This window comes from Puma concolor, chromosome C2 (genome assembly GCF_028749965.1).
Source record: "Puma concolor isolate L17-30 chromosome C2, mPumCon1.1.hap2, whole genome shotgun sequence".
Taxonomy (NCBI): domain Eukaryota; kingdom Metazoa; phylum Chordata; class Mammalia; order Carnivora; family Felidae; genus Puma; species Puma concolor.
In genome coordinates this window covers 1908383-1930255 of record NC_141675.1, presented here as the reverse complement: position 1 = coordinate 1930255, position 21873 = coordinate 1908383, and the positions used below count along the sequence as shown (strand labels likewise).

The following is a 21873-nucleotide window of genomic DNA, read 5'->3' as shown; positions in this document are numbered from 1 at the left end:
CTATTTCATCCAAGTTGTTAAATTTATGGTCATAAAGTTGTCTATAATACCGTCTTGTTATCATTTTATTTTTATTTTTTTAAGCAAACCCTACCCCTAACAGGGCTCAAACTCACAACACTGAGATCAAAAGTCACATGCTCTACTGATTGAGCCAGCCAGGCACCCCCACCTTCTGATTATCATTTTACTGTTTGTAAAATCTGCAGTGATACCTCCTCTCTCTATTCCTGATGTTGGTTAATTTTTTTTTTTTTTTTTTTTTTACTATATGGAAGTAGTTGCGATATCGAATCAAAGGCACAGTGACCGTACATTGCCTATTTCAATTTACATATCCTTTGGCTTTTTTATTGACATTAATAGCGTATTTTAAAGTGAAGATTTGTTGGTGTCTCTGATACATGTTTTCCCTTTTGTGTTTTTCCCCCCTGATCATTCTGGCTACAGGTTTATTAAGTTTAATGATATTCTCAAAAAACCACCTTTGGGTTTTTAAAATTTTTTTCATTGTTTTCCTTTTTGCTGCCTCATTGATATACATTCTGATCTTTTATTCTTTTCTTTTGTTTACGTTGGGTTCATGTGATCTTATTTTTTCTGCTTTTGTAACATGAAAGCTTAAGTCACTTGCTTGAGACCTATTTCCCTTTACTAGAATGGAAAGTTAGTGCTATAAATTTCTCCCAAAGTACTGATTTAATAGCACTTCACAAGTTTGAATTCTTTGTTTGCATTTTCATTCCATTAAAACTGTATTCTGTTTCTCTTTTGATTTCTCCTTTGATCATGGGTTATTGAGAAGTGTATTAATTAGTTTCTAAATATTTGGGCGTTTCCAGATTTTTATATTATTGATTACTAATTTAATTCAATTGTGATCTGTGAATATACTTTACATGACTTGAATCCTTTTAATTTTATTAAAACTTGTTTTGTAGCCAAGAATATGGTCTGTCTTGGTAAATGTTCATATGAACTTGAACTGCTGTGGGGTGGAGTGTTCTATAAATATCAATTAGATCAAGTTGATTGAGAGTGATGGTCAAGTGTTTTATATCTTTACTGATTTGCTGACTTCTTATTTGATCGACAGTTACATTGAAATCTCTGCCTATAATTTTGTATTTGTTTCTCTTTGCAGTTCTGTCACTTTATTTCTTCATGTATTTTGAAGGTCTGTTATTAGGTATATAAACATTTAGGGTGCTGTACCTTTATGATGGATTGACCATGTATCATTATCACATGGCCTTCTTTTATTTCTGGTAGTATTCTTTGCTGTGAGGTCTACGTCATCTGATATCATACAGACACTCCAGATTTCTTTGATTAGTGTTGGCATGGCATATGTTTTTCTGTTCTTTTACTTTTCACTGATTTGTATCTTTATGTTTAAAGTTAGTTTCTTGTAAGCTATGTATGGTTGGATGTTGCTTTTTTGATCCATTATTACAATCTCTGCTTTTTAGTTTGGGTATTTAGATTATTTAAACTTAAAGTGATAATTGATATGATATGGTTGGTTTTATATCTGCTCTCTTGCTATTTGTTTTCTGTTTGTCCCATACACTTTTTTCTTTCCCTTTCGTCTTTGTCTGCCTTTTTCTGGATTAAGAATTTGTTATGGTTCCATTTTTTATCCTTTTTTGGATTAGAGCTGTAATGTGTTATGTTGTAATTTGATTGTTGTTTTGGAGTTTATAATGTACATCTTGGACTTGTTATAATGTAGCCTCAAATTATATTACGTATCAATTCCAGTTTTCCTCACTCAGCCTTTATGCCATTATTGCTACACATTTTCAATCTACATATAATATAAATTCCACACTAGGTTGTTAGTAGTTTTTAATATTAAGAGATTTAAATACATAAAAAATTGACTTCATATACCCAAGTAGTTACTGTTTCCAGTTCTTCATTCCTTTGTGCAGATACAAATTGTCATCTAGTGTCACTCTTTCTTCTACCTAAAGACTGTTCTTTAACATTTCTTGTACCGCAGATCTGATTAATTCTTTCAGCTCTATTTTTTTTTTTTAATTTTTTTTTCAACGTTTATTTATTTTTGGGACAGAGAGAGACAGAGCATGAACGGGGGAGGGGCAGAGAGAGAGGGAGACACAGAATCGGAAACAGGCTCCAGGCTCCGAGCCATCAGCCCAGAGCCCGACGCGGGGCTCGAACTCACGGACCGCGAGATCGTGACCTGGCTGAAGTCGGACGCTTAACCGACTGCGCCACCCAGGCGCCCCTTTTCAGCTCTTTTTTTTCCTTCTTCTTCTAGTTTTGTTTTTTGTTTTTTTTTTAATTTTTTTTTTTCAACGTTTATTTATTTTTGGGACAGAGAGAGACAGAGCATGAACGGGGGAGGGGCAGAGAGAGAGAGGGAGACACAGAATCGGAAACAGGCCCCAGGCTCCGAGCCATCAGCCCAGAGCCCGACGCGGGGCTTGAACTCGCGGACCACGAGATCGTGACCTGGCTGAAGTCGGACGCTTAACCGACTGCGCCACCCAGGCGCCCCCTTCTTCTAGTTTTGAAAGAGAGAAAGAGCACGAGTTGAATAGGGGCAGAGAGAAAGGGAGACACAGAATCTGAAGCAGGCTCCACAGTGTCAGCAAAGAGCCTGAAGCAGGGCTCGAACTCACAGACTTTGAGATCGTGACCTGAGCCTAAGTCAGAGGTTTAACTGACTGAGCCACCAGGTGCCCCTCTTTCAGCTCTTCTGTGTCTGAAAAAACTTATTTTTCCTTCACTTTTGAAAAATATTTTTGCTCAGCATAGAATTTTGTTGACAGTTTTTTTTTTTGTTTGTTTGTTTTCAGTATTTTAAAGATGCTGTTCCTCTGTTTTCTTGCTCTTTTGTTACCTGTGAGAAATCTTCTGTCACCCTTATTTTTCTTTCTCTGTACATAATGTGTCTTTTTCTCCGGTTGCTTTAAGATTACTCTGTCACTGCTTTTGACCAGTTTGGTTATGATATGCCCTGATGTATTTTTCTTCGTATTTCTTGTACTTTGAATTCTTCGAGTTTCTTGGATCTGTAGGTTTATAGTTTTCATAAATTTTGGAAAAATTTTGGCCAGTACTTCTTCAGATATCCACTACCCCCCCTCCCTAATCTCCTATTCCTTGGAGACTCTCAGTTACATGTATATTAGGTTGCTTGAAGCTGTCCCACAACTCATTCGTGTTCTGTTCTTTTTATTTTTTCTTGTTTTCTTTCATTGTTTCATTTTGGATAGTTTCTATTGCTATGTCTTCAAGATCACCAATATTTTCTTCCACAATGTCTCATCTGCTGTTAATCCCATCCAGGAAATTTTTTGTCTCAGCCATTGTCTGAAACTTTAATTTGGGTCTTTAAAAATATCTCTGTTGTCTCTACATGGCATATTTAATAAACATAACTTGTTTAATCTTTAGGTAGCACCATAGAACTACATTCTACAGAACACAGTTGTAATAACTTTTAATGTCTTTGTCTGCTATCTCGAATATTTGTGTCAGTTCTGGGTCAGCTTTGATTGAAAATTTGTCCACATTATGGTTGTGTTTTCCTTCTTCTTTGAATGCATGGCAACTTTTTGTTCAATGGCAGACATCGTGAGTTTTATTTTGGTAGCTGAATATTTTGTATTCCTATAACTGTTCTTGAGTTTTGTTCTGGACACAGTTGAGTTATTTGGACATAGTTCTCTTCAACCCCTTTTCTTTTTTATTTTTTTTTTTAAATTTTTTTTTCTTTCAACGTTTATTTATTTTTGGGACAGAGAGAGACAGAGCATGAACAGGGGAGGGGCAGAGAGAGAGGGAGTCACAGAATCGGAAACAGGCTCCAGGCTCCGAGCCATCAGCCCAGAGCCCGACGCGGGGCTCGAACTCACGGACCGCGAGATCGTGACCTGGCCGAAGCCGGACGCTCAACCGACTGCGCCACCCAGGCGCCCCACGCAATACGTATTTTTTTTTTTTTTCAACGTTTATTTATTTTTGGGACAGAGAGAGACAGAGCATGAACGGGGGAGGGGCAGAGAGAGAGGGAGACACAGAATCGGAAACAGGCTCCAGGCTCTGAGCTGTTAGCACAGAGCCCGACGCGGGGCTCGGAACTCGTGGACCGCGAGATCGTGACCTGGCCGAAGCTGGACGCTTAACCGACTGCACCACCCGGGCGCCCCCCCCCCTTTTCTTTTTTAAATTTGTTAAGTTGGGCTGAAGCAGTGTTTCGTCGAGGGCTAATTGTATACCTGAGGCAATGAGTTCTCAGTGTCCCACAGATTAAGATGATTTGCGTCGTTGGCTTGTGGGAATGGGCACTTCCCTGACTCCGGGTAGGCTCTGGCTGTTGTTCCCTTTAACGGTTTTTAAGGATTCTTTCTCTGGCTTTGGGTAGTTTCCACATACGCATGCTCTGATTAGTACTCTACTGAGTTCTTGAGGGGAACGCTCTAAAGTTCTCTCTGCTCTAATACTCTTCTCTGATCATTCTAATCACCTTGGTCAGACTTTGGGCTCCATATCTTCAACTTCGGCATTCCACCAGGCTCTAGCTCACTTCCATAGCACCCTACCAGGGCAGAAGGAGCAGATAAGAGTGACATGTGGTTTGAGGCCAGGTTTGGGAGACATTTGGCTACTGTATGCAAGAATCAGGACTCACCCCTAAAGATACATTGAAGCTATATCTCAGGAAAATGCAGGTGAGCGGAGCCAGTCCAAGCTGATATGTTAAAGAGTAAGTGGCGAGGAAGAGATATTTAATTTTCCACTTCTGGCCTTGCTACCAACCCACAAATTATTGATGAAGTTGCCTTTTGTGACTGAGTATTTGCACCAGTAGCTGGATGGTTCTTCATACTGATCAACCACTGACCCTATCAATGGCCAAAGATGGTTTCTCCAGGAAGGCTCTTAAACAACCAAATGACAGCATGGCACAATACAAGAAAGATTCAACCCCTTGCTTCGAACTGATTTTTCTATAAAGAGAAGTAACAAGGAGCCAGGCCTCCACCCTCAGATATCAACCCACCAAGGTGTGGGTTGAAGGAGAATTATGACTGATGCATAGTCCGTCTTGGGCTTTGCTTCTCAACGTGTAGTTCCAGAGCAGCAGCACTGGCATCACTTGGGAATTTTGTAGAAATGCAGACAGGAAGGAAGGAAGGAAAAGGAAGAAAGAAGGGAAGGAAGGAAAAGAAGGAAGTGAAGGGAGGGAGGGAGGAAGGGAGGGAGGAAGGGAGAGAGAAAGAAAAGGAAGGGAAGGAAAGAAGGAAAGGAGAGGAAGGAAGGAAAGGAAAGAAAGAAGGAAAAAAAGAAAAGGAAGGAAAGGAAATAAAAAAGAAAGAAAGAAAAGGAAGAAGGAAAAGAAAGAAAAGAAAGGGAGGAAGATGGATGGAGGAAGGGAAGGAAAAGAAGAAAGGAAAGGAAGAGAAAGAAAAGGAAGGAAGGAAGGAAGACAAACACAGACCGTTAAGCAGTTTGCTTAGCAGTACCGTTAGAATCTGCACTGTGGGAAGAACCCCAGCTGTTTCATGTGCACATTAAAGTTTGCGGAGCACCAGTACCTAAAGTCAGCCATAATATATTGTACTCTTAAAATTTGTGGAGAGTAAGTCTCATGTTAAATGCTCTTTGCACAATAAAACAAAATTTTTAGCTTGAGGAGCACTGTTCTAAATGTGAATGGTGACCCGCGCCCTCTAGTGGCTGTCCAGGGAGTTTTTAAATTTTTCTCTTTTTAGGACCTTTGCACAGAACTGCCGCAACATTGAACATTTAAACCTCAATGGTTGCACCAAAATCACTGACAGGTAAGTAACGAGAGTTAGTTCGGTGGCTAATTGACCATGCGGAGAGTGAGGGGAGAGAAACATGGTTGAAAATATCTTTAGTGTGTCTGCTCTTTTCCAGCACGTGTTATAGCCTTAGCAGATTCTGTTCCAAGCTGAAACATCTGGATCTGACTTCCTGTGTGTCTATTACAAACAGCTCCTTGAAGGGGATCAGGTAAGAGTGCCCGCTGCCTGGAGAAACACCCCAACCTACGAGCATCCTGGTGTGTCTAAAACCTTTCCATCTATCTTTTTTTTAATTTTAAAAATGTTTGTTTTTGAGAGAGAGAGAGAGAGAGAGAGAGACACAGTGCTAGTTGGGAGGGGCAGAGGGAGAGAGGGAGACACAGAATCCGAAACAGGCTCCAGGCTCGGAGCCGTCAGCACAGAGCCCGACGCGGGGCTCGAACTCACCGACCACGAGATCGTGACCTGAGCGGAAGTCGGACGCTCAACCGACTGAGCCCCCGGGGCGCCCTGTCTGAAACGTAGCGGTCCCATTGGAACAAGAAATAGGAGAGTCGGGTCACAGCGATTTTCTCTCCCCGAGAGGCTTGTGATTTACCGAGCTCACGCTCCGTAATAAGCTCTCCGTGGGGCGGGTTGCCCACGTGTCGCGTCGCCTCTCGTTCCCCCAGTGAGGGCTGCCGAAACCTGGAATACCTGAACCTGTCGTGGTGTGACCAGATCACGAAGGACGGCATCGAGGCGCTGGTGCGAGGTTGTCGCGGCCTGAAAGCCCTGCTCCTGAGGGGCTGCACGCAGGTACCGAGCGGCCGGCGACACCCGGCGCGGGCCCCTCCCCGGAGAGCTGCTGCTGGTCCCTCCTGGTTCTCCGCCGCGCCCGCAGCCGGTTCCCTCCTCTTCTGTTTTCTGTGTCCGCTCAGTTAGAAGACGAAGCCCTGAAGCACATCCAGAATTACTGCCACGAGCTCGTGAGCCTCAACCTACAGTCCTGCTCGGTAAGTGACGCGCTTCCCTGGGGGCGCCCTCCCCCGGGCTCCGCTGCGGGCCCCGCCTCTAGGCACCCAGGCAGGGGGGTGGGGGGTCAGCACACCCTCATTTCCCAGTCTGTGTCCTCGCGCGATCCGTCGCTTTGCCACAAGACGAAAGAATGACAGTCGAAGCGAAATGGCCCATCCAGAGCCGCTGACGTTTCCCCTACAACCGGGGTCTTGGTCTGTTGTAAGATGGCAGGAATTCCGTGAACCAGGCACGAACCTGAAGGGATCCCTGGTCAGGTCTCGGTGTTTTGTTTTGTTCTCTTAACTCCCAAAATGGGGAGGATGACGGTCGTCCCATCTCAGTGGACGAAATGAAATGACCGGTGTGACGGTGCGCTCAAAGATGAAGGATGAATGCGAGATCAAGGTGTCCCTTCCGTCATAGCGTTAGCGTGCGAAACGCTCCTGTTGCTTCCTCACTGCCGTGGTCACTTTGACCCTTGAAGAGGCCGCGTGCTGCGTCCTGCGGGTGTCTCCAGGGGAGCCTAAGTTTTGAGAAGAGTAAGAGAAATTGGTTGCGCGCGCTGCTTAGTGAACGAATCGTAGGCGTCTTTGGAATCCTTGACGGTGGCAGATACAAGAGAAACCGCCTTCCGGACAAATAACGACCTGACAGGCGCCGTTCAGTGTTCAGACCCTGAATTGTGTGAGGAGAGCACCGACAGCTGACTTCACGCGCAACGTCAACGCGCGAGCAACTTGTCAATCTTTTAGTGACTTCCTCCATTTACCATTTTCGAAAACATTTGAGGGCATGTTACAAACATACACGCACATGATTTAGACGGTAGACATTTAAAGCATTAATCTGTAGAAATTCAACCAAAAATTGTTCTGTCACTTAACCGGGCCATTCCTACGAGCTCTTTATCTAATGTGATTTTTAACACGAGTTTATGAACTTTTCCTGAAAAAAACAAAATCAAATCAATGCCGGGGAGGAAAACGGAATTTTAAAGTTTCAGTCCCTGTTAGTAGCACTCAGGTATGTTGAAGCTGTGCGGAGGTGACAAACACAGGTCCACCCTGTGCATCACCTTGTTTTACGTACGTATGTATTATTTACTTTTTTTAAGCATGTTCTTCGTTTTTTTTAATGTGTATTTATTTTTGACAGAGAGAGACAGAGACAGAGCATGAGCGGGGGAGAGGCAGAGAGAGAGAGAGGGAGACACAGAACCTGAAACGGGCTCCGGGCTCCGAGCCGTCAGCACGGAGCCCGACGCGGGGCGCGAACCCACGGACCGCGAGGTCACGACCCGAGCCGAAGTCGGCCGCCCAACCGACCGAGCCCCCCCCCCCCCCCCCCCCCCGGGCGCCCCTCACCTTGTTCCATTTAAATCGTTAGGGCGGAATGCTAGTAACCGGCAGCCCAGACCCGCCGGCCGGCACGAGATCGCGTTTCTCTGCCCTCCTTCCGGCGTCGCCGGTGCCTTCTGACGCCCCTTCCTGTTCTGGTTTTCCGCAGCGCGTGACGGATGAAGGAGTCGTGCAGATTTGCCGCGGCTGCCATCGGCTGCAGGCCCTGTGCCTCTCCGGCTGCAGCCACCTCACGGACGCCTCCCTCACAGCCCTGGCTCTCAACTGCCCGCGACTCCAGTGAGTGCGCCGCGCTTTGGCTTCGCAGCTCGGAGCCCGCGGCCGGAAGCCCCCCCCCCCCCCCCCAGGCAGGAAGGGAGAGGCTCGCGAGCGGGTGGCGTGGGTGGGGATGGAGGAGGTGGTGGCCGCGTCGGCGGCGGCTTTCGTCACTCGGGTTGGGGCGGGACGGAGCGTAACCCAGTTCGCCGCCCCAAGTCTGAACTGCAACTTCTTGACGGACTTCACCCGCGTGCCCGCCTGATTTGCCCCATCCTGTCCCGGCCGCTGACGTCAGAGTGCCCTGACCGTGTCCCCACGATAGCCTCACATCCAGACGTTACCAGATTCTCCTCCAAACCGGTCACTAAATGGACCGAAGTGGGGGGAGATCACAGTCGCTTTATCTGTCATCTTCCCTAGCAGAAGGAGGTCTCGTTTTAACAAAAACGATTGGTTTTCTGATTCTCCAGAAGTACTGTGAATCTTAAAACTTTCTTTTCAATTTTTTTTTTTAACGTTTATTTTTGAGACAGAGAGACAGAGTATGAGTGGGGGAGGGTCAGAGAGAGAGGGAGACACAGAATCTGAAGCAGGCTCCAGGCTCTGACCGGTCAGCACAGAGCCCGACGCGGGGCCCGAACTCACGCGAGATCACGCGAGATCATGACCTGAGCCGAAGTCGGCCGCTTAACTGACTGAGCCACCCAGGTGCCCCGAATCTTAAAACTTTAATAATGGCAGCAAAATGCTAACGCTAACGTCAGTTGAACTCACGTATCGTTATCGCATTCGATCCTCCCCACATCTCTAGGAGACATGCACTGCTATTCCCACTTGTTTGGCGGAGGAGAAACCAGGGCTCCAGGAAAATCAAATATACTGAGTCACGTGATGAGTAGGGTTAGGGTTAGGGTTTCAAGTTCAACCCTACTCATCAAGTTCAACCCTACTCATCAAGTTCAACGTGAACTTGAACTTTCAAGTTCAAAGTAGAGTTTGAACTTGAAACTTTGACCTCAGTACCGGCCATCTTAACCCCTGTGCAAGAGGCGGAAAAAAGATACTTCTTTCCTTGTTTACTTGTCGGTGAAACTGATCCATTTCCCCTGTTTCGGCCAGTTTCCCATCTTCTAAGGACTGTCTGTTGTCTTTTCATTAGGGATGATTCTGGGGAATTTTGATATTTTTGAATAGGGGAAGGAATGTGGATGATCAAAACTTGTCAGAAGGTGGTCAAAATTACTGCTATAAGGGAGTATTTAACTTCAGAGTGTTATTTATCCCCCTGTCCCTGTTAAGCATGGGCATTGAGAATTAACTCATGTTTTTCCACTGGCTGCAGATTTTTAAAATTGCCTTTATGGTAACTGGGAATTTCATTAAATTCAGACTATATCAAGATGATTTTGTTCAGTAAAAGCTGATTTTAACTGTGTTTAAAAGTCAACAAATATTAGATGGGGGCGCCTGGGGGGCTTAGTTGGTTAGGTGTCTGACTCTTTTTTTTTTTTTTTTTAACGTTTATTTATTTTTGAGACAGAGAGAGACAGAGCATGAACGGGGGAGGGTCAGAGAGAGGGAGACATGGAATCTGAAACAGGCTCCAGGCTCTGAGCTGTCAGCACAGAGCCCGACGCGGGGCTCGAACCCACAGACCGCGAGATCGTGACCTGAGCCGAAGTCGGCCGCCTAACCAACTGAGCCACTCAGGCGCCCCAGGTGTCTGACTCTTAATCTTGGCTTAGGTCTTGATCTCAGGGTTGTGAGTTTGAGTCCTGCGTTGGGCTCGAGCCTACTTACAAAACATTCAACAAATATTGGAATAATGCTTAAAAACAACAGCAGCAACAATGTCCTGGTTTTGTGGAAGGATTGTTGGGTTCACTCCCAAGTTTGGGCTGAAACTTTGGGCCGTAGAGCAGGCCACGTGTCTCCTTAAGCCTCCTTCCCCTCATCTGGGCAGGGGACAGCAGTCCTCAGGACTGTTCCAGAAGCGGAGGTGTGTCAGCAGAAGAAAGTCAAGAGTGTGCATCATAAAGTTTGTTTTCTCTTGTTAACCAGTCACTACCTTTTCCTCCCGTGCGCTTCGCATCCCAGGATTTTGGAGGCTGCTCGGTGTTCCCATTTGACTGACGCAGGCTTTACACTTCTAGCTCGGGTAAGGCAGAGCTTTCAAAAAACAAAACCCAACTGTAATTCACCGCCCTCACTTCCAAAGGACTCGCAGTGGTTTTGGAGTGTGCAAAGTGCGTGTCCCGTCAGAGTTGACCAAGTGGTGTTGTTGGTATTCTACCAAGTAGAGTGGCGGGCACAGGGTGCATTTCCCCATTGTCCCAGAAAGCTCAGGTGGCCCCGCAGGAGGTCCTGGAGCAGTCTAGACCTCACTGTCACCTGGTCAGGTGGGACCACAATGAGAACGTCCTCCCTGCGGTACGTGCCCTTCCCCCCGCGCACCCTGACCCAGCCTCTTGGTGCCTCCTCCAGGTGGGCTGTGCCCCGCCTCCGTTCCCTTTTCCGCCTCACCTGGCAGACGTGACCATCATGGAGGTCCCCTCTGGCCTGCTGCCGGGAACCCGTGACCTTGTGGGGATGGTGATACGCTCCCTTCCTCCACCCCTAACCTTCACCTGTCCACACTGTGCCCAAGCACCATGCCCCATGCCTTCCCAGAGCCTCTTCTGTGGCTAAAATGTACAGGATGATATCCATGAGCCGCTAGGAAGGTGGAGGCCACTACCTTTCGGGGTGAGAGAAGGAGGCTGCCCAGGGCAGCCGCATTCCCGTTTAAGTGAGTGTGATTCAGAAGGCACTGCTCACAAGTGCTGGCTCGCTGGGTCAGCTTAGGGACAGGACACCCCCTTCCTGGAGGAGAGTAAGGGAGGCAGGGCCGGTTCCCACAGGGGCAGGGCACGCCCCTTCCTGGAGGAGAGTAAGGGAGGCGGGGCCAGTACACACACACACACACACACACACACACGCGCGCGTGCGCGTGCGCGGGCCACCAGTGCTGCCCTGGCCACTGACCGCATGGTGGGGGTGGTTTTATTGGCTTTTTCAGAATTGCCACGATCTGGAGAAGATGGATCTTGAGGAATGCGTTCTGGTGAGTAGACTCGACAAGCCCTGCTAGCGCTGGGCCCTCCGTCCCGACGGCGGGCCTCAGCCGCTCACCCACACCCCACCTGGCTGCTGTGTGCACCCCGCCTGCCGTGCGTGGCGTCTCGGGGCCCGGGAACCCACGAGGGCCTGACAGCGGGCTGCACGGACTTTGGGCTCCTCCCAGCCGTCCCGGCTACAGCTGAGACGTTCAGCTCCATCGTTTGCAGACCTCGAAATATACGCGTCTTTCCCAGAGCCGAAGGGAGACTTGAGCTTGCGTGTCCAGTGACGGGGTGACTCTACAGAGGAGAATCCTGGGGGACCGTCCTTACCTACTTCCTGTGTGTCCCCTGTCCCTGGGCCCTCGTGGGGCCCAAGGGGAGAGCCCAGAGAGCAGTGTAGTGACCATACGAGTGGGCAGGTCTGAGGTTGCCTGCAGTGAGAGGAGCCCCCAGCCCGGGTGTGCTGGCGATGAGCTTTCAGTTCCGTTTTGCACCTTCGATCCTCGTGTTCAGGAGAAGCCCAAATCAGGCGCTAGGTTCTGGCGTAGAAGCCACACTGACACAGCGTGTTTGTCTGCAGATAACCGACAGCACTCTCATCCAGCTCTCCGTCCACTGTCCCAAGCTGCAAGCCCTGGTGAGTTGGGGATTTTCGTGACATTATGCACCGCTTAGGGACGAAAGAGCTCTCCCCTGGCACCGAGAGTCTCTCTGGTTTTCCTTTCTGTAAAGGCGCCAACATTCTTGGTTTCAAAGATCTGTTAGTTGGGCTGACTCGGGAGGCAGGGTATCTAGATGTTCCTGCTTTCATTTTACGATGCAAACCTAGTCTAGGGACCCGCGTCCTTACCAGTCCGTTCACAGTCATCGTCTCAGGGACGGCGAACTCAGCATGTTTCGATGATAGATCTAGACAAGAGATTGAGGCCATCCTTGTGTCATACGTGCATTCCATACCTGCTCGCATGTATCTACAGGGGGACGGGCATGAGAATACCTCGCAGGATCCTAAATGAGCCGTGAAAAGTGTCACCGAGACTCTTGGCCATGCGGACCTCTCGTGCACGTTTCACGAGTGGCCGTTAGACGGCGAGCGAGCCCGGACAAGGAAGGCATCCTTGCGCTCACTGGGCGAGCCCGTGTAAGCTGTGCTGTGCCCCTGGACACACTGCCTCGTTTTAATCCCCCCGCAGCCCTGGGTGGAGGCACTCTGGACGTCCCCTCTTTAGCGGTGAGGACCCTGCGGCTCAGAGCAGCTAAGAAACTTGCCCGAAGTCGCACGACTGCTCAGAGGCCCCAGATCTCTTGGCCTCCACGGAGTCTGGTCTTTCTCCTCCCCCTGAGGCACACCACAGGTTTTTCTTAAGCTACAGAAACCGTGGTCTTTGAAACTTGCTCTCTCCTCAGGGGCTAGAACTTTTTATAACGTCATTCAAACTCCTTTGGCCTTGAGTTATCGTCCCCACCAGTTTTCCTTATAGTCACATTTCCTCTGGATACTTTTCCCTCCAGGTACAAGTCCAGCTGGACGTGGACAGCTCTGGTACTTTCTTTTTTGTGAAGGGTCTGGAGTCAGATTGTATCCAAACCCTCTGAATTGTCTCCCTCCCTACATGTCTGCATATGGAATGCAGATAATTTTGTAGTGCTGCCTTTACTCCCAAATTAGTTCAGATCCAGTTTTATAATTGACTTGACCCTCTCTACTCCTATCCCCCTTGACCCCCAGGCTCTCAGAGATGGGAAATTCAGGAGCCCTGTGCTTTATTTCCCACTTCAACCCCTCCTCTTGGCTGCTCAGCGTTCTTGCTGCCCTGCCCTGAGGTACCCTGCACTCAGACTCCCAGGCCTTCATCAGCATCCACCAGAAATCTCGGATCAGGGTGGAGGGACCCAAGTGGAGGCCCACCCGGCACAGCAAACCTCCTACTAGCTCTGTGGCTCCCGAGGAGTGTGGGGCCCGCTGGCGACAGAGTGGGTCCGTCTGACAGATGTCAGGTGTTCTCCCAGCAGGGACACTGGCGACTGAAAGTCTTCTCCATCTTGTCCCTATACTTCTACAAGCTCCTTCTAGAAATGGGACTTAGAATGAAAGATGAGCTATAATAAAGCCAAAAGTCCAAGAGCCCCAAATAAAAACTAAGAAGGATTATTAGCAGAAAAGCAGGGAAACAGTGGCAGTTGCAGTCCAAGCTTAGCGTTGATAATGCGTAATCGCCAGGACAGAACGAGGAACGATCTGGATTACGTCTGTTGCACGTTCACCCCATTCAGCCTACGAACCCCTGTTGGCCACCACGTGCCAGGCTCTATTCTAGGCCCCGGAGAATAAAAGACGGGTCATGAGGGGGCACCTGGTGGCTCAGTCGGTTGAGCGTCTGACTCGACTTCAGCTCAGGTTGTGATCTCGTGGTTTGTGAGTTCCTGCTTGGCATTCTCTCTCTCCCTCGCTCTGCCCCTCCTCCACTCGCACGCTCTCAAAATGAATAAACTTAAATCATGAAACTTTTTCAAAGATGAAAAAAAATTCACCAGGAGAGGCCAACTTGATGCTCACTCTGAAACTCTGGAGAGGTGGCCTGGATCCTCATTTTGGGGATACCGTGCTCCGGGAGCACTAGGCACTGTGACGGGGGCAGCCCTCAAGTGAGAGCGCGGACCTGGGGAGAAGTGCGCGCCTCCCGTGCGGACTGCGCCCGTGTGCAGCGCCCGTGCCCGCAGTGCACCCGGAGGTTAGAGGCCGGCAGGCCGTGAGTGTGCCCAGTGGCTCCTGCCCACCCCTTCCCTGCAGGCCTCATGCTGAGCCAGGTGGCCACCGAGAGCAGCCCCGTGCCGGCCAGCAGGCGGCCCGCCTTATTGAGGGAGCTTCAGACGGTGCTGTCTCTCGACAGAGCTGGGGACGGGCCTCTCTGGGGTCCGCCTCGGGGACCGCGACCCCAGCCTGCAGAGATCAGAAGAGGCAGTTACTACTGGGGGGAAGGCTCCACAGACTCAGAATTTTGAAAAACGGCTTTTGTGTCTTACTGTAAAGATCTGCGAGCAGGAGGAGGGAAGTGACCACTGGTCCAAAGCCAGGTGACCATCACGTCTCAGCTCCCAACATTTCAGTTTCTGAGGCCGTCCTTAGACGCGCCCTAGTTTTAACTTGTAGGCTTAGGCCGTGTCACCGGTAGGTTCTGTTGATTTTCAAACTTGCTTTGTTTCCTGCTTTCGTTTTCAATGCCAGAGCCAGTTTGGAGGGACTTTTGAAAATCTTATTATGCAACTCATTTGTCCCAGAGACTATCCAAGAAGAATTTTAGCAGTTTATTATATACACATTAAAAAAAATTTTTTTTAACATTTATTTGTTATTGAGAGACAGAGCATGAGCAGGGGAGGGGCAGAGAGAGGAGGAGACACAGAATCGGAGGCAGCCTCCAGGCTCCGAGCCATCAGCACAGAGCCCGACGCGGGGCTCGAACCCACAAGCCACGAGATCGTGACCTCAGCTAAAGTCGGACGCTTAACCGACTGAGCCCCCCCAGGCGCCCCAGGCAGTTTATTATATTAAAGAGTAAGGAATATACCCTAAAAGCAAAAGCCCCATTCCTGTCTTCATTGCTGTAGAGCTTTATCTTTCATCCAGATTGGTCAGAGCTTAGGGATGTTGTGTAGGAAGCCCAGGCTGTCCGGGGCCTGGTCAGTCACTGCCCTTTCAGAATGACAAGCATTTAAGTCACCCAACTGCTAGAAGGCCGCTCCTGGGGATACGAGACAATCTCGTTATCGAAACGCCACTCAACTGCTCTAGAGGAAAAATAGGGACTTGGTACCATTTAGGTGAATACGTTGTCCATTTTAAAGTGAAACATTTAACGCCTTGGAAGATAACAGCGTGAAGCAGACTGTGTGCTGTTGATGTCTCAGTGTCACAGCTCACAATCTGACCAGCATCTCCTGTCTTTCCCAGTCACTCCTGTCACCCACCTGCAACCTGAATCGAACCTAAATGGGTACTTTGAACCCACCATCTTGGGATTGCCAGTCCCCACTCGATGTCCCCTCCCTCTCCCTTAAATCGTCTGGTCACTTATTGACTCACTCCCTTGATCCTCAAGATTCACCTTCACTTAGCACAGCTGTCGTTCTGTTTATCTCTCAGCTGCTGAGCCCAGGTGTTCTTTTTAATTTTTTTTAAGTTTACTTACTTGTTTTGAGAGACAGAGACAGCGTGAGTGGGGGAGGGGCAGAGAGAGAAGGAGAAAGAATCCCGAGAAGACCCCGCGCTGTCAGCGCAGCGCCCCATGCGGGACTCGAACCCGTGGAACCGTGAGACGGACGCTTGACCGACTGAGACACCCAGCTGCCCCTGCTGAGCCAGCCTCGAAGCAGGAGCAGGCATAAAGGTCAAGAAGGGCTTACCAGCCGTTTGTGTGCTGGAAACAGTACATACTCTTAGCCTGACGGAAGCCATGGCTGGGTTTCAGAGTGAGGGAGGAGAGGACATGAGGCTCAGTGGCAGGCAGGACCAGGGCCTCACGGCTCCTGCTAAGTGGGCAGACCTGTCCCTCTCCAGGGTGTCTGTGAGACCTCCCAGGCTGACGGTGAGAAGCGGAGGTGAGGGCTCGCAGTCCGAAGGCCCGGTGTTCCGTGGCATGCCCGAGAGCCAGCTGGCCCATATTTTGCTTCCAAATTAGGGACCCTGGTTTATTCATGCCTTCTGGTTATCTCAGCTAGACTCGGGTCACTCCTGAAACTTTATGAGCAGAGCAACTCCAAGCCCACAGGGGACCCACAAATCCTGTACCAGCTGCTGGGGCTAAACCCCACTCCCAGTACACAGTATCCCATGGCTGAGACTTTAAGTTTATCCTCACTGAGGTCTTATCCTCCGATGTGGGTGCATACAAATTTATGATGGCTAGCTATATCTTCCTGATGAATTGACATTTTTATCACTATTAAATGTCCTTTATCACTGAAAAAACTCATTGTCTGGAAGTCTACCAATTTTAATATGTCTTTTTATGCTTACTTTTTGCCTGGCATCTCATTTTCTTCCAGCTTGTCTATGTTTTCTTTTTTTTTTTTTTTTTAATTTTTTTTTTTTCAACGTTTATTTATTTTGGGGACAGAGAGAGACAGAGCATGAACGGGCGAGGGGCAGAGAGAGAGGGAGACACAGAATCGGGAACAGGCTCCAGGCTCTGAGCCATCAGCCCAGAGCCCGACGCGGGGCTCGAACTCACGGACCGCAAGATCGTGACCTGGCTGAAGTCGGACGCTTAACCGACTGCGCCACCCAGGCGCCCCAATCTATGTTTTCATATATAAAGACTAGCTTGATTTTATCCAGTTTGAGAAACTCTCTTTCAATCGAAATGTTTAGTCCTTTATATTTAATGTAATATTGATACGGTTGGGTGTTTTTCCCCTTTTGTTTTCTATTCTTTGCCCCTCTTTTCCCACCTTCTTTTTGGGTTAACTAAATATTTAATTGTATTTTGACTTATCTGTTGGCTTTTTTAGCCATATCTCTATGCCTTGATTTTTATTTATTTATTTATTTATTTATTTATTTTTTAGTGGTTACACTATTAGCAATGGGAATTTAGGAGTAGTCTAGGCTTGTGATTTGGACATCAATTCCCAGAAGGCAGAGACAGGATCTTCCCTCTCTCCTCTACCAATAGCACCTGGCACAAGGCTTAGCCAGGGGAAGCCACTTTCAATCCTCTTTTGGAACAAAGTGAGATATAAACAAGCCAGCCCAAATCTGAGAAACTTTTGTGTCAGTGATAAAGGTGGTCCCTACAACTATGGTGCTCAGGTCCCAAGGATTGCAGCCCTTTTCTGGAGACTGCCAGCAGCTCCCTGGCCATGCTAGAAACCTTCTATGAGAAGCTGATTTTTTGGAGGAAGGAGCAGTCGAGGAGCTCCTGCAATCAGAAATCCTAAACCCCCTATGTTCCCCTGACTCACAGTATCAAGCAACCTTGTCAAGGCAGCCTGGCCAACGCCTTCAGTTTCACAGCACCAAACTCAGAGAGGTGAGGGGGAGGAAAAGCCGTTTCTTGTTTCAGTGTTCTTGTTGGAACAGATTTCAGGGCAAGATTCTGGGCCCTGGGGAAGAGGAAAGTGTCTGGATTCCTTAGGTCATGGCCTATCCTAACTTTAACAGACGAGTGGCTTGGATTTTTAATTTTTTTTGATGTTTCCATAAATTTCCATTAAGTCCCTGGCTTTTGGTGGGGAGCACTGCCCAGGATGTGGGACATACACACACACATACATGCACACATGCACATACACACACTTCTGAGTCCTAGGAGACCCCTGGCAGCCTAGTAGAAGTGGAAGAAAGGGGATGAGAAAAAACAAGTCTGAGTACTATCATATCAGCCTCCTATCTCTGCTGTAAATGAACTTCCTTAGCTTTAAAAATAGCAAGTCCTTCCTTATCAATAATCATTCCAAATGTTTAAAATTTTTTTTTAATGTTTATTTTTGAGAGACAGAGAGAGACAGAGCACGAGGTGGGGAGGGGCAGAGAGAGAGGGAGACAGAATCCGAAGCAGGCTCCAGGCTCCGAGCTGCCAGCACAGAGCCTGATGCGGGGCTCGAACTCATGAGCCATGAGATCATGACCTGAGCCAAAGTGAGATGCTTAACTGACTGAGCCACCCAGGTAACCCAATAATCACTCTAAATGTAAGCGGATTAAATTCCTCTATCAGAAGACATAGAGTGGCTAAATGAATAAAAAACCATGACCTAGATACACGACTAGACCTAAAGCAATCTAACTTTACACTTAGAGCTAGAAAGAAGCTGGAAAGGAAGAAGCAAACCAAGCCCAAGGTTAGCCAAAAGAAGAAAATAACAAAGATTAAAGCGGATATAAATTTAAAAGGAGAAAATAGAAAAAAATAAATGAAACAGAGTTTCTTGAAAAAATAAAATTGGCAAACTCTCAGACTATGGAAAAAAAGAGAAAGGCAATTGAAGTCAGAAACAAGAGAAGAGACATTACAACTTAAGATGTGAATACAAAGAATCATGGACATAACTGTGAACAGTTATTTGCCAACAAACGGGATAACCTAGAACAAATGAATGAATTCCTAGAAACATATAACCTACTAAAACTAAGTCATGGAGAAATAGAAATCTTTAATCAGAATCATAACCAGTATAGAGATTGAATCAGTCATCAGAAACCACCTAATGAAAAGCCTGGGACCAAGTAACTTCACTGGTGAATTTTACCGAACACTTAAAGAGGAATTAATGCCAGTTCTTCTCAAAAGTTTTCAAAAACTTAAAGAGATAAAAACACCTCTGAACTCATTTTATAGGCAAACATTATTCTTGTACCAAAGCTAAACACACCACGAGAAACGAAAATTACAGGCCAATATCCCTACTGAATATAGATGGGTACATCCTCAATAAAATACTAGCAAACTGAATCCAACAGGACATTAGTAGAATAAAGGATAAAATCACAAGATCACTTCAGTAGATGCAGAAAAAGCATTTGTTGAAATTCTATACCTTTTCATTAAGGCTAAAAAGTCTTAGCCAGAGAGGTTAGATTTAAAAAAAAACAAAAAAAGATAAAAGACATCAACATTGGCAGGGAAGAAGTAAACATATCCCTGTTTGCAGACAACTTAGTATTATATAGAGAAAACCCCCAAAGACTTCATTTTAAAAACTTAAAGAACTAGTAAATAAATTCAGTAAACTTACAGGATACAAAATCAACATACAAAATTTGGTTGTATTTTGTATACATTAACAAAGAGCTATTTGAAAAGGGGATTAGGAAAAATAATTCCATTTCCAGTAGCGCCAAAAAGAATAAAATACTTAAGAGTAAACTAAGGAAGTGCAACACTTACATACTGAAAACTATAAAACATTGATGAAAGAAATGAAACAAATGGAAAGACATCCCATGTTCCCGGGTTGGAGGAATTAATATTATTAAAATGTCCCATACTACCCAAAGCAATCTACAGATTCAATGCAGTGCCTATCAAAATTTCAAAAATATTTTTTACGGAAATAGAGTGATGCTGTAGTTCATATGGAGCCACCAAAGGTCCTGAATAGCCAAAGCAATCCTGAGAAAGAGCAAAGCTGAAGGCATCACACTTCTGATTTCAAGTTATATATTGAAACTACAGTAACCAAAACAGTATGGTACTGGTATAAATACCAACATGTAGATCAGTGGAACCCAATAGAGAGCCCAGAAATGAATCCATGTGCATATAGTCAACTGATGTTCAACAAGGATGTCAAGAACACACAATGAGAAAAGGATAATCTCTTCAGCAAACGGTGTTGGGAAAACTGGATATCCACATGTAACAGAATGAAATTGGACCTGAACTTTATTCATACATAAAAAAACAACTCAAAAATGAATCAAAGACTTAAATATGAGATCTGAACTGTAAGAATGCTAGAGGAGGGGTGCCCGGCTGGCTCAATCTGTAGAGCATGCAGCTCTTGATCTCAGAGTCACGAGTTTGAGCCCCACTTTGGACATAGAGATTACACACATACATACACAGACCCCTAGAGGAAAAGAGGGGAAAGCTTTATGACATTGGTCTTGGCAGTGATTTCACAGATATGACACCAAAAGTTCAGGCTGCAAAAACAAAATTACACAAACAGGATTACATCCAACTAAAAAGCTTCTGCAAAAGAAAACAATCAGTAGCGTGAAATGGCAACCTGTAGAACAGGAGAAAATATTGCAAGCCATTTCTCTGCTAAGGGATTCATCTCCAAGTTATATATAACTCAGTAACAAAAAAACTAATAACCTGATTAAAATAGGCTGAGGACTTGGATAGATATTTCTCAAAAAAAGATACACAAATGGCAAGCAGATACATGAATAAATGCTCTTCACTAATCATCAAGAGAATGCAAATAAATATCATACTTGCCAGGATGGCTATTAAAAAAATTTTTTTAAGTGTTGGCAAGGATGTGGAAGAACCAGAAGCCTTGTGCACTGTTGGTAGGGATACAATACGGTGCAGCCACTGTGGAAGACAAGATGGAGATTCCTCAAAATTTAAATCCAACTACAATACGATCCTGCAATTCCACTTCTAGGTATATATGCAAAAGAATTTAAATCAGCACCTTGAAGAGAGATTAGCACTCTCATTTTCATTGTAGCACTATTCACAATAGCTAAGATGGGGAAACAACCTAAAATGTCCATCAGCAGATGAATGGATATATAAAATGTGGTATATACATACAATATAATACCATTCACTCTCAAAAAAGAGGGAAATTCTGCACTATTTGACAACGTGGATGGACCTTTAGGACATTATGCTAGGTGAAATACACCAGACACAGAAAGACAAGTACCACACAATTCCATTTACATGCACTGTCTAAAATAGTCTAATTTATAAGATTAAAGACTGGAATGGTGGTTACCAGGGTGTGTGGGGGTTGGAAATTGGGGAGTTATTTATCAACATGCATAAAGTTTTAGTTGAGTAAGATAAATAAGGTCTAGAGATCTGCTGTACAACATTGTACCTAAGTCAACGATACACCTAAAATGTGTTAGGATAGAGTTTATGTGTTTTTAGCACAGTAAAATCTAAAAAGAAAAAAAGACATACTGTGTGATTACACTTACATGAGGGTATCTACAGTAGTCAAATTCATAGAAACAAAGTAGAATGGTGATTGCCAGGGGCTGGAGGAGGGGAGATGAGGAGTGTTTAATGGGTAGAGTTTCAGTTTTGCAAAATGAAAAAGTTCTGAAGATCCATTGCACAATAATGTAGGCATATGAAACACTATTGAACCGTACGCTTTAAAATGTTAAAGATGGGGGCGCCTGGGTGGCTCAGTCGGTTAAACGTCTGACTTTGGCTCAGGTCACGATCTTGCGGTCCGTGAGTTCGAGCCCCGCGTCGGGCTCTGTGCTGACAGCTCAGAGCCTGGAGCCTGTTTCAGATTCTGTGTCTCCCTCTCTCTCTGACCCTCCCCCATTCATGCTCTGTCTCTCTCTGTCTCAAAAAAAAAAAAAATAAATAAACGGTAAAAAAAATTTTTTTTTAAAAAATGTTAAAGATGGTAAATTACAAGTTATGTGGTTTTTACCCCAATCAGAATTTTAAGGAAAGAATGGAAATCATGAAAAAAGGGATCTTAGGACATTAAGGAAGAAACAACCGTGGAAAGAACAAGGAAAAATGTGTAAATACAACAGATTTTTTTCTAAATTTTCTAAATTTCTAAATTCTGAGTTTTCTAAATTTTATTTGATGAAGCAAAAATTATAACCTTGTCTGCTGTGGTTCTCAG

General features: G+C 46.1%; 1 protein-coding gene across 1 annotated transcript in view; it reads left to right on the top strand.

Moving 5' to 3' along the window:
- FBXL2 (F-box and leucine rich repeat protein 2) overlaps positions 1-21873 on the top strand; it is a 114656-nt gene that overhangs the window by 73927 nt on the left and 18856 nt on the right. Inside the window, 8 exon segments of the mRNA XM_086720338.1 lie at positions 5754-5822; positions 5923-6018; positions 6482-6608; positions 6731-6805; positions 8316-8446; positions 10523-10583; positions 11484-11528; positions 12107-12163. Of these exon segments, the coding sequence (XP_086576464.1) occupies positions 5754-5822; positions 5923-6018; positions 6482-6608; positions 6731-6805; positions 8316-8446; positions 10523-10583; positions 11484-11528; positions 12107-12163 (661 nt within the window).